This window comes from Ornithorhynchus anatinus, chromosome 12, assembly GCF_004115215.2.
Source record: "Ornithorhynchus anatinus isolate Pmale09 chromosome 12, mOrnAna1.pri.v4, whole genome shotgun sequence".
Taxonomy (NCBI): Eukaryota; Metazoa; Chordata; class Mammalia; order Monotremata; family Ornithorhynchidae; genus Ornithorhynchus; species Ornithorhynchus anatinus.
The window spans coordinates 43,527,820-43,540,671 of NC_041739.1; the positions used below are offsets into that span (position 1 = coordinate 43,527,820).

General features: G+C 47.4%; 1 protein-coding gene and 1 non-coding gene across 2 annotated transcripts in view; one reads left to right on the plus strand and one right to left on the minus strand.

The window, feature by feature from the left end:
• Window positions 1-2,213: 2,213 nt before the first annotated feature.
• On the plus strand, window positions 2,214-2,321 carry LOC114815731. The gene has a single exon (XR_003763533.1). It is a non-coding gene; the product is annotated as a U6 spliceosomal RNA (small nuclear RNA).
• Window positions 2,322-10,098: 7,777 nt separating this feature from the next.
• Window positions 10,099-12,852, minus strand: part of LOC120638721 (vomeronasal type-2 receptor 26-like) — a 39,925-nt gene continuing 37,171 nt past the window's right edge. The window contains exons 7-9 of the mRNA XM_039913684.1: window positions 11,931-11,962; window positions 11,651-11,774; window positions 10,099-10,842 (exon numbers count right to left, since the gene is read on the minus strand). Of these exons, the coding sequence (XP_039769618.1) occupies window positions 10,099-10,842; window positions 11,651-11,774; window positions 11,931-11,962 (900 nt within the window). The remainder of the gene's footprint in view (window positions 10,843-11,650; window positions 11,775-11,930; window positions 11,963-12,852) is intronic.

Below are 12,852 nucleotides of genomic sequence, written 5' to 3' on the forward strand. Positions count from 1 at the left end.
CCTCCTTGACTTCTCAGCTGCCTTCGACATGGTTGACCACCCCTTTCTCATGGAAATGTTATCCAACCTTGGCTTCACTGACTGTCTTATCCTGGTACTCCTCTTATCTTTCTTGCCATTTATTCTCAGTCTCATTCATGGGCTCCTCCTCTGCCTCTCACCCCCTAACTGTGGGGGTCAGTCAAGAATATGTTCTGGATACCCTTCTATTCTCCATCTAAACCCACTCCCTTCGAGAACTCATTATCTCCCATGGCTTGAACCATCACTTCTATGCAGATGACTCCCAAATCTACATCTCCAGCCCTGATCTCTCTCCCTCTCTCCAGTCTCGCATCTCCTCCTGCCTTCAAGATATCTCTACTTGGATGTCTGCTCGTCACTCCAAACTTAACATGTCCAAAACAGAGCTCCTTATTTTCCCATCCCAACCCTGTCCTCCCCATGACTTTCCCATCACTACAGATGCCACCACCATCCTTCCTGTCTCACAAGCCTATAAGCTTGGCATTATCCTTGACTCCTTTCTCTCGTTCAACCCACAGATTCAATCCCTCACCAAATCCTGTCATTCCCACCTTGACAACATCTCTAAAATCTGCCCTGCCCTCTCCATCCATACTATTACCACGTTAATACAATCACTCACCCTATCCTGCCTAGATTACTGCATAAGCCTCCTTGCTGACTTCCCAGCCTTCTGTCCCTCCCCACTCCAATCCATACTTCACTCTGCTGCCCAGATCATATTTCTACATAAACGTTCTGAAAGCATCACCCTGCTCCTCAAAAAACTCCAGTGGTTGCCCATCTATTTCCATATCAAACAAAAAATTCCTCTCCTTTGACTTTAAAGCACTCTATCTCCTTGCCCCCACACCCCACCCCACCCCCGCACTTCAAAGTCTTATTGAAGGCTCATCTCCTCCATTAGGTCTTGCCAGACTAAGCACCACTTTTCCTCATCTCTTACTCTTACCCACTTTGTGTTGTCTGACTTGCTCCCTTTGTTTTTCCCCTCCTCCCAGCCCTAAAGCACTTATGTACATATCTGTCATTTTATTTGTGTGTGATGTCTGTCTCCTCCCCTCTAGACTGTGAGTTCATTGTGGGCAGGGAATGTTGCCGTTTATTGTGGTATTGTACTTTCCCAAGTGCTTAGTTCAGGACTCTGCACACAGTAAGAGCTCAATAAATACGACTGAATGAATGAATCATAGTCTTGTCCAGAGGAAGATGTTTCTTATGCCATGTAAACGGCAGCATACACAGACTTGTAGAAAGAGAAGTTCTTGTGACAGTACGGATTTGGGTGCTAAAACAGAGTTGAGCCTTGTGAGAATTAGCACCAGAGAAATACCATTCTCTAGTTAGGCTCAAACCACAAACTTTAGGCTTAATTGCCAAATGCCCTCAGGGATTACGCCAGAGAGACACACACCAAGGCCGTGTTAATATCTCTTTACTGGTAAACATGATCAAGAAAAAAATTGACATTAATTAAAGAATTTGGTACCTTTTCTGCTTGTGACTGTCCAGTAATTCTTCAGTCTCTGGTTACTTGACGCCCTAGCTCTCCTTCAAGGAGACCTTGCTGACTAACCTCTCATTCTCCCACCCCATGGGACTGCTGCTGCTCCCTGCCCCCTGCCAATCCCTGAGTTTCTCCAGCTGCCAGGTTGCACTGGAGCAACTGCAGCCTGGGGCTTTCCCTGAGTGGCTATGTCCCAACCCCGCTGGCCCTGAACCCGCCCTCTTGGAGCCTACTTTGGGGGCAGGGAGTTGGAGGAAACCTGATAAGTACCTGAACCCTCAACCTTCCCGCTGTCCACCCTGAGCCCTGCTCCTCCTCACTCTGAAACGCGCTGTGGGGTTGAGGACCCGAATTCTATTCATAGAGAAGTCGGGACTGAGGGTCCTTCCCATTGCTCTCCTGTCTAATACACCAGCTTCAGGTCTTGGAGCAAATATGCATATGTTAATCATTGCCTCAAAGCAGACATTCCAGCGGCCTCTGTGGCTTCCTGCCCCAGAAGAAATTTTGAATCTCTTTATTCGATGATTGAGATTCTCAAAACAGGGAGATATTTAGAGAAAGGATTATTTTCCAGAAAGCACAAGAACGTGTACAGAACATTTGAAAAGAAAAACTGTCATCTGAATAGGTGTAAATAAGGTGATCTTTAAAAACCTGGATGCAAGGTCCTAAAAGAGTGCTCATTTTGGCAGCACATAGAGTAAAATTAGGAAGATTTAGAGAAGATTAGCTATGACTTCTGTACGAGGATGATATGAAAATGCGTGAAGTGTTCCATATTTATTTTCTTTATTTCTCCTAGATGCTTTCAATCAGTCAATGGAATTATTGATAAAACGCTATGTGCACATCAATTATTTGTATTTATTGAGTGCTTACTATTTGCAGAGCACTGTATTAAGCACTTGGGAGAATTCAATAAAGAATATAATAGAAACACTCCCTGCCCCCAACAAGCTTACAGTCTAGAAGGAGAGGTGAACGTTAACATGAAAAAATAAATGTTTCAGATCTGCACATAAGTGCCTTTAGGATGGGTGGGAGGATGAGTAAAGGGAGCAAGTCAGGGAGATGCATAATGGAGTGTAGAAAAAGGAAAAAGAGGGCTTAGGCTGGGAAGGCCTCTTGGAGAGGATGTGTCTTTACTAGGGCCTTGAAAAGGGAGAGACCAATTATTGGATATGAAAAGGGGGGCGTTTCAGGCCAGAGGCAGGATGTGGACAAGAGGATACATGAGATCAAAGTAGAATAAGTACGTTGGCATTAGAGGAGTGACATGTGCAGGCAGGCTTGTAGGAAGGGAGCAGGTAAGAGGGGGCAAAGTGACTGAGCACTTTAAAGGCCATGGTAAAGGAGCTTCTGCTTGATGCAGAGATGGATGGACAACCACTGGAGGCTCTTGAAGAATGGGGAAACATGGACTGAACGGTCAGTTAGGAGTCTCATACAGTTATCAAGGAGGGGTAAGATAAATGCCTTTATTAGCATGGTAGCAGTTTGGATGGAGAGGAAATGACAGATTTTAGCAATCTTGTGAAGGTTGAAATGATAGGATTTAGTGATAATGTTGAATGTGTGGGTTGAATGAGAGAGATCAATCAAGGATAACAACAAGGTTATGGGCTTGTGAGGTAGTAAGAATGATGGTGCTGTCTACAGTGACAGGAAAATTGGGGGCGGACAAGGTTTTGGTAGGACAAAAAGGAGTTCTGTTTTGGATCTTTTAAGTTTAAGGTGAGAGCAGGGCATCCAAGTAGAGACATCTTGAAAGCAGACAGAAATACAAAACTACAGAGAAGGAGAGTGATCAGGGCTGGAGATTTACATTTGGAAATCATCTGCATAGAGTTGGTAATAATAATAATATTCGTTAAGTGCTTACTATGTACCAGCCATTGTAGTAAGGGCTGGAATGGATACTAGCAAATTGGGTTGGACAAATCTCTTGTTGCACATGGGACTCACAGTCTCAATTCATATTTTACAGATGAGATAACTAAGGCACAGAGAAGGGAAGTGACTTGCCCAGTGTCACATAGAAGACAAGTGGCGGGACTGAAATTAGAATCCATCCCCTTCTGACGCCCAGGTCCATGCCCTAACCACTACATAATGCTTCTGACCATGCTATGCCATATTGGTGGGGTGGATGAAGCCATGTGAAAGAATGAATTCTCCAAGGCAGTGGGTGTAGATGGAGAATAGAAGGGGACCCAGAACTGAACCCTGAGGGACCCCCACAGTTAGAGGGGTAGGAAGCAGAGGAGGAACCCGCAAAAGATCCTGAGAAAGGGTGGCCAGAGAGATAGGAGGAGGACCAAGAGAGGATACTGTCAGTGAAGCCAAAGTTGGGTAATACTTCCAGGAGAAGGGAATGGCCAACAGTGTCAAAGAAAGCTGAGAGATGAAGCTGAGTGGTTGGTGACTTTAAAGAGGGTGGTTTATGTGGAGTGAAGGGGACAGAAGCTAGATTGGAGGGGGTCAAGAAGACAGTTGGAGGATAGGAACTTGAGACAGTGAGTGTAGACAATGCCCTCATGAAATTTGGAGAGGAATGGTAGGAGGGAGCTGGAGTGATAACTAGAAAGAGATGAAGGTAACTTCCATTTCTTTTTCCAGGCTTAATCCTGGTCTTGGTCAAGGGAGGGTTTTGGGTTTTTTTTTTTTTAGGATAAGGGAGACATGAAGATCTTTGAATGCAGTGGGGAAGAAGCTATTGGAGAGAGAACAGTTGAAGATGGTAGTCAGAGAAGAAAGAAGGGAGAGGGAAAGTGTTTTGAGAAGGTGTGAAGGGATAAGGTCAGATGCACAGGTGGAGGGGGTGGATTTTCACAGAAGACAGGAGATCTTCTCTAGAGATCACCATCTCTCTTCTCAGTCTCTCTTTGGGAGATTCCTCTCACACTTTGGACTTTATCCTCCAAATCTGTCCTATCCTCATTTGTCACCGCATTGTATCGTCTTACTAAATGACTTGAGTTATTGGATGGAAATGGAACCGTCTCAGAAGAGTGTAGGGAGTTCATAAAGTAAAATGGGTGGACCGTCATTCACTGGGCTAGTGAATGGCTTCAGGGAGTTTTGGGAGATCAGAAAGCCTTAGATGCTGAGCAGAAGGTGGCCAAGATTCAGCCTGGGAAAGAGAATGGAGGTCATTCATTCATTCATTCATTCAATAGTATTTATTGAGCGCTTACTATGTGCAGAGCACTGTACTAAGCGCTTGGGATGAACAAGTCGGCAACAGATAGAGACAGTCCCTGCCGTTTGACGGGCTTACAGTCTAATCGGGGGAGACGGACAGACAAGAACAATGGCAATAAACAGCGTCAAGGGGAAGAACATCTCATAAAAACAATGGCAACTAAATAGAATCAAGGCGATGTACAATTCATTAACAAAATAAATAGGGTAACGAAAATATATACAGTTGAGCGGACGAGTACAGTGCTGTGGGGATGGGAAGGGAGAGGTGGAGGAGCAGAGGGAAAAGGGGAAAATGAGGCTTTAGCTGCGGAGAGGTAAAGGGGGGATGGCAGAGGGAGTAGAGGGGGACGAGGAGCTCAGTCTGGGAATGCCTCTTGGAGGAGGTGATTTTTAAGTAGGGTTTTGAAGAGGGAAAGAGAATCAGTTTGGCGGAGGTGAGGAGGGAGGGCGTTCCAGGACCGCGGGAGGAGGTGACCCAGGGGTCGACGGCGGGATAGGCGAGACCGAGGGACGGTGAGGAGGTGGGCGGCAGAGGAGCGGAGCGTGCGGGGTAGGTGGTAGAAAGAGAGAAGGGAGGAGAGGTAGGAAGAGGCAAGGTGATGGAGAGCCTTGAAGCCTAGAATGAGGAGTTTTTGTTTGGAGCGGAGGTCGATAGGCAACCACTGGAGTTGTTTAAGAAGGGGAGTGACATGCCCAGATCGTTTCTGCAGGAAGATGAGCTGGGCAGCGGAGTGAAGAATAGACCGGAGCGGGGCGAGAGAGGAGGAAGGGAGGTCAGAGAGAAGGCTGACACAGTAGTCTAGCCAGGATATAACGAGAGCCCGTAATAGTAAGGTAGCCGTTTGGGTGGAGAGGAAAGGGCGGATCTTGGCGATGTTGTAGAGGTGAAACCGGCAGGTCTTGGTAACGGATAGGATGTGTGGGGTGAACGAGAGGGACGAGTCAAGGATGACACCGAGATTGCGGGCCTGAGAGACGGGAAGGATGGTCGTGCCATCCACGGTGATAGAGAAGTCTGGGAGAGGACCGGGTTTGGGAGGGAAGATGAGGAGCTCAGTCTTGCTCATGTTGAGTTTTAGGTGGCGGGCCGACATCCAGGTGGAGACGTCCTGGAGGCAGGAGGAGATGCGAGCCTGAAGGGAGGGGGAGAGGACGGGGCGGAGATGTAGATCTGCGTGTCATCTGCGTAGAGATGGTAGTCAAAGCCGTGAGAGCGATTGTTTGCCTTACCAATGGGAACCCTGGAAACCCTGTGGGGCTTCATGGTCAGAGCCATGACTGAAGTTCATCCCGAAGACTGGATATCTCTATATATGGGGCCTGGTCTACCTTGGAGGACTTAATAGGAACTCAGAAACACCTAGGGGAAGGTAGCGACTGACACCACCCACAGAGTGTCCTGGGGAGGCCCTCGATGGCCCCCAGTTCCTTGCAAAGGCTTAGGTAGTACCCCAGGAACAGATGGGACAGAACCAACCACCCTGAGCTTATTGGGGTGGTTGGGGCAAAGCTGGAGTATTCAGACGGGAGACTATCAGGTGCTTCTTGCTTCCCAAGATGAGGGCAATGTTGAAGGAAAAGAATAATAATAATAATTATGGCATTTGTTAAGCACTTACTATGTGCCAAGCACTGTTCTAAGCACTGGGGTAGATTCAAGGTAATCATGTTGTCCCACGTGGGGATCACGGGCTTAATCCCCATTTTAAAGATGAGGTAACTGAGGCCCAGAGAAATTAAGTGACTTGTCCAAGGTCACACAGCAAACCAAGTTGGAATTAGAACCCATGTCCTCTGTCTCCCAAGCCAGTGAGTGATCTTGTCACTAGACCATGCTGCAGGGTGCCCTTACTATCTATCTATCTATCTATCTATCTATCTATCTATCTATCTATCTATCTATCTATCTATCGATCTATCATCTATCCATCTATCTATCTATCTATCTACCTCTATATCTATCTATCTATCCATCTATCCATCTATCATCATCATCATCATCATTACTATCATCAACAATGGTATTTATTGAGTGCTTATTGTGTGCAGAGCAGTATAGCAGAGTGGAAAAGGCATGGGCTTGGGAGCTAGAGGAAGTGGGTTCTAATCCCAGCTCCACCACCTGTCTGCTCTGTGACCTTGGGCGTCACTTTACTTCTCTGTGCCTCAGTTACCTCATCTGTAAAATGGCGACTAAGGCTGTGAGCTCCACATGGGACAACTTGATTACCTTATAACTATCCCAGAGCTTAGAGCGGTGCTTGGCACATATTAAGCACTTAATAAATACCATTATTACTATTATTACAATACCATAGAGTTGGTAGACACGTTCCCTGCCCACAGTAAGCTTTCAGTCTAGGGGAGGAGACAGACATAAATATAAAGAAATCCATCCATCCCTAGATGCAAAAGTATCTCCCTCCATGCTACCCTCTTCACCAACCCCAAACTTCCTGGCCCCCTTTTCCCTGGACCCTCTTCCCTTAACCCTCTTGCATTTCCTACCCATAGCCCTGGATCACTGCCTCAGTTCATTTTCTCCATTCAGGAAAGTAGCAGACAGAAATCCAGGCTGCAGGCTGTTTTCTCCCACTAAAAATTCATACTTTACCTCAGCTCTGCATTCATTCAGTCGTTTATTCAATCATATTTATTGGACACTTATTGTGTGCAAACCACTCAACTAAGCACTTGAGAGAGCACAATATAACGACCAGGAGACATATTCCTTTCCACACTGAGCTCAGTCCAGAGTGGGAGACAGACATTAATATGAATAAATAAATAAATGTATTTATATACAGATATATACATATATATATACAGATGTATACATCTGTGCTGTGGGAATGAGAGCGAGGATGAATGAAGGAGCAAGTAAGAGCGGCACAGAGTGGGAGAAGAGGAGAGGAAGGTTTAGTCAGGGAAGGTTTCTTGAAGGAGATGTGCCTTCAATAAGGATTTGAAGTGGGGGAGAGCAATTATCCTTCTGGTATGTGGAGGGAGGGCATTCCAGGCCAGAGGTAGGATTTGGGCAAGAGGTCAGCAGCCCCATTTTGACTGCCCCTTTCCACCGCTCTGAGAGATACCTTTCAAGCCTCCAGCTTTGGTATGGATGGGAGAGAGAGAGAAAGATGAACTTCTGGATCCTCATTCATTACCTATGTAGGCAGTTCCACCACCAACACTAGAGAAGTCGTGGCTGCTACTAATAGCCTGGGCCTGGAAGTCAGAGAACCTGACTTCTAATCCCAGCTCAACATTTGTCTGCTGTGTGACCTTAGGACAATTACTAACCTTCTCTGTGCCTCAGCTTCTTCACTGGGAAATGGAGATTAAATCCTACACCCTCCTACTTAGATGATGAGCCCCAAGTGAGATAGGCACTGTGTCCAAACTGATTACTATCTTTCTACCTTACCACCTAGTAAAATGTGTGGCTTACAGTAAGTGCTTAACAAATACTACACACAATAAAGAGTATTTCCCCCAAGGGTCATTCATTCAATCATATTTATTGAGCACTTACTGTGTGCAGGGCATTAAATGAAGCACTTGGGAGAGTACAATTCAACAATAAACAGACACATTCCCTGCCCATGAAAAGCTTCAGGTTTAGAGGGGGAGAAAGACATTAACATAAATACATAAATTATAGATATGTATTTAAGTGCTGTGGGGCTGAGAGTGGGAAAGAACAGAGGGAGGAAGTTAGGGCAAAGCATAATGGAGTGAGAAAAGAGGAAAGGGGAGCTTAGTCAAGGAAGGCCTCTTGGAGGAGATGTGCCCTCAATAATGCTTTGAAGGAAGGGAGAGTAATTACTCCTCGGGTTTGAGGTGGGAAGGTGCTCCAAGCTAGAGGCAGGATGTGGGTGAGGGTTTGGTGATGAGAGGTGAGTTTGAGACACAGTGAGAAGGTGAGTATTAGAGAAGCAAAGTCTGTGGGCTGGGTTGTAGAAAGAGAGCAGCCAGGTGAGATATGAGGGTGCAAGGTGGTGGAATGTTTCAAAGACAATGATGAGGAGTTTTTTGTTTGCTGTAGAGGTGGTTGGGCATTCAGTGGGGTGACATGGCCAGAACACTTTTGTAGAAAAATGATCCGGCCAAAGTGAAGTATGGACTGGAGAGGGGAGAGACAAGAGGCTGGGAAGTCAGCAAGGAGTTTGATGCAGTAATCCAGGCAAAATAGGATGAGTGATTGAATTACTCTAGTAACAATTTGGATGGAGAGGAAAGGATGGATTTTAGCAATGTTGTGAAGGTGGGAAGAAGAGGATTTAGTGATGGATTGAATCTGTGGGTTGAATGAGAGAAAGGAGTCAAGGATAATGCCAAAGTAATAGGCTTGTGAGACAGGAAGGATGGTGGTGCCATCTACTGTGATGAGAAAATCAGGGGAAGGACAGGATTTGGGTGGGAAGATAAGGAATTTGGTTTTGGATATGTAAGCTTGAGGTGATGGGAGGACATACAAGTAGAGATGTCTTGAAGGCAAAAGGAAATGTGAGACTTCAGAGAGGGAGAGAGATCACGGCTGGAAATGTAGATTTGGGTACCAACCTCATAGAGGTGGGAGTTGAAGTCTTGGGAGTGAGTGAGTTCTCCAAGGCAGTGAGTGTAGATGGAGAATAGAAGGGGATCCAGAACTGAATCTTGAGGGAACCCCACAGTGAGGGGGTGGGATGCATTCATTCATTCATTCAATCATATTTATTGAGCACTTACTGTGTGCAGAGCACTGTACTAAGCACTTGGAAAGTACAATTCAGCACAGAGGAGAAACCCATAAAGGAGAGTGGGAATGATCAGCTAGAGAGATGAGGAGAACCAGGATAGGACAGAATCAGTGAAACCAAGGTTGGATAATGTTTCCAACAGAAGGGAGTTAGGGAGTGTCTTCCCCCCCATCTGACCCCCACACTCCCCGGCTCCAAACATCTGGCAGTCCAGGAGCTTCTGTGATTTTTTTCCACCATATCCACCAGAACCTGTCCTGCAAGGACAGTTGTCCAAAACCCTTGGAGTTGTGTGTCCAGAGCAGCCATTCCACTGAACCTGGGATCATTTGGCTCCAACCTGGAGTGCTCTCCAGGACAACCAGGCAGGTGATGTCAGTCATCTCCGTAGGTTTTCAGCCTGGGGGAGGGAAGAGCCCAGAAGATCAGGGGACAAACTCCCCAGTGATCATTGGAGAATTCAGTCCTGACCTGTGATTCAGGTTGGCCACCAAATCCCTCCTGGATGTCCCCAACAGGATTTCCCTCTCCTTTTGTCCTGCCACTGTAATAAAATCGGGGTTGAGAAAAATGTTGGATGCTAAAAACAACAGCCTTGAACTGAGGTACCGGGGTTCATTTTCTCTTCAACCACTCCCGGGTGTTCCTGTCAGGCCGCAGCAGGATCACATAGCCCTTGGGGATGAAGATGCAGCTGAGAAGTCCTGCACCAGAGGCCAAGATGGAGATCTCCACGGCCACCGTGGCTTTCCCCTTGGTGCTCTGGTATGCAGGGAGGAAGGAGGCCCGGACAATGCAGAACACCAGCATGCCAAACGTGATGAACTTGGCTTCGCTGAAGCTGTCGGGCAGCCTCCTGGCCAGGAAAGCCACAGTGAAGCTCACCAGGGCCAGAACACCCAGGTAGCCCAGAAGGCAGTAGAAGGCAGTCATGGAGCCCTCGTTACACTCAACAATGATGAGTCTGGGCTCAGAGTGTACGTCCACCTCCAGGAAAGGAGGAGCAGTGCCCAACCAGATCATGCAGATGGTCACTTGGACGAGGGAACAGGACAGGACTGTTGAGGTTGAGGCTCTGGGCCCCACCCACCTCCTGACTCTGCTCCCCAAGCTCGTGGCCCTGAAGGCCAGAACCACGGTGAAGGTTTTGGCTAAGATGGATGAGACAGCCACGGTGAACATGATCCCAAAGGCCATTTGTCGAAGGAGGCAGGAGGCCAGAGTGGGTTGGCCGATGAAGGTCAGAGCACAGAGAAAGCAGAGCATGAGGGAGAGGAGGAGGGTGAAGCTAAGACTGCGATTATTAGCTCGGACTATTGGGGGTATCTCGGTGCTTAATGAAGATCTCGAAAACCAGAGCTGTGAGGAGAGAGAAGGAGAGAGACATGCAGACCATGATCAGTCCCAAAGGTTCCTTGTGGGACAGGAAAGTCACTGCTTTGTGGAGGCAGCCATCTCTCTCCATATTTGAATACTGATCTTCATGACACTTCACACACTGCTCTGCATCTGAAAGGAAAGAATCATTCAATCACTCAGTCAATCCACAGTATTCATAGAGTGCTCAGTGTGTGTAGAATGCTGTATTAAGTGCTTGGAGGAATACAACGAAACAGCGTGTATAGACAAGTTATTTGACCAGAAAAAGTTCACAGTATAAAAGGGAACACAGACTGTAATATAAATAAATTAATAAATAATCGGTAGACACATAAGTGCTCTGGGAGTGAGGGTGGAGTGAATATCAAATACTTAAAGAGGGAGGAAAAAAAGAAGGAACAGAGTCTTGCTGCACCCATTTCCCTCCTCCAGATCAGGGTCACAGCCAAGCTTGGGATTTGGGGGATCCAAAATACATCTGGTCCAAACACTCTCTCCTACCTCCCCATCCAGTGCTGAGTTTGTGCTTTCCATCCCTTGCCCTTGCTCTGCAGTCACACCAGTCCATGGGCAGGGGGCTGCTGAGGAAAGACTCCTGGATATCAGTGTCTGCCATCAGGCATGACCATCTCTTGTCTGCCCTCTGGGCTTTACTGCTGCCTGTCTCTGTCTCTCCATGCCTTGGGTCTCTCACCATTTGGCTTGTATCCACAGGCTGTGGAGCAGTGAGACCTCTTTGGGGCAGGCTTTGGGTCATGTGAGTAGCTGGATCTCTGCACACACCTACCTGTCTGGTTGGAAATCTCCCCCTCTGGGCACCGGACACAAAAATAGCAGCAGACAGCCTCCCCTTGCTGGGCGTGTTTTCTGAATCTGGGTCCACAGCTCCTGCTGCACCGTGACCGTGGAGCCTGAATTTTCATGACAGAGGACAGTGACAGTAATGATGGAGCTCCACAGCCCCGAACCCACCTGGGTGATCCTGAGACCTTCTCACCCAGGGGCCTCCCCACAGGTATGAACACCAACAAGGGTTGGGCTACAGGTGCCCCCCTTCTCCACCTCACTGCTTTTCCTTTTTCTTGCTCAGAGTCTGGAGCTTCGGGGGACCAGAGTGACAAAGTCCCATTTATATTCTGTGGTGTGGGTCTCCCTGAACCTACCCCAGGGTCAAGCATAATTTCCAGACATCCCTTCTTCCTCCCACCATTGCTCACTGCAAGGAGTTTCTTCCCCCCAGCCCCATAAACCTTAAATTCTTAACTGTATCCAGAAAGTTATGTTTGAGAAACCATGCCAGAAAAGTGCAAAATTCTGAATAGATGAATACTAAAATATTTTCATTTTTCTTAGGCCCATCTTGGGGCTGCCATACCACTCCTGGAATTCTCACTAGGGAAATTGCTCTGAGATCCCTAGTTCACCAAGCTGGGTTGCTGTGATCATCATTATGTGATCTCCCCGTGACTATGTGGGGATCATGTTCCCCAGGTGACCCTTTGGCCAGGGTGATAGATCCATCACCAACTCCAGCCCTTGGAGATGACTAGAAGGAAGCCATGCCAGGTCAGGACTCTCTCCACATGAACCCCCCACTGAAAGAGCCAATCCCTACCTAGCCCGGCCCAAGATATGGCTAAGCAAAGCCTCTGGCAACTAGCACCTCCCCTCCAGGTCACTTGGGCCCAAGCTCCCACGGTAATCTTTCCATGTCAGTCTATAGGGATTTAAGCCTCAGATGAGCTTCCTCAACATCAGTGACACCCACAGGACTGTTACACTGCATCCCCAGAACCCCATGCAACTGGAGAAGCAGCATGATGTAGTGTAAAAAGTACGGCCCTGGGAGTCAGAAGGTCACAGGTTCTAATCCCATCTCTGACACTTGTCTGCGGTGTGATCTTGAGCAAGTCACTTAACTTGTCTGTGCCTCAGTTCCCTCATTTGTGAAATGGGGATTGAGACTGTGAGACCCACATGGGATAGGGA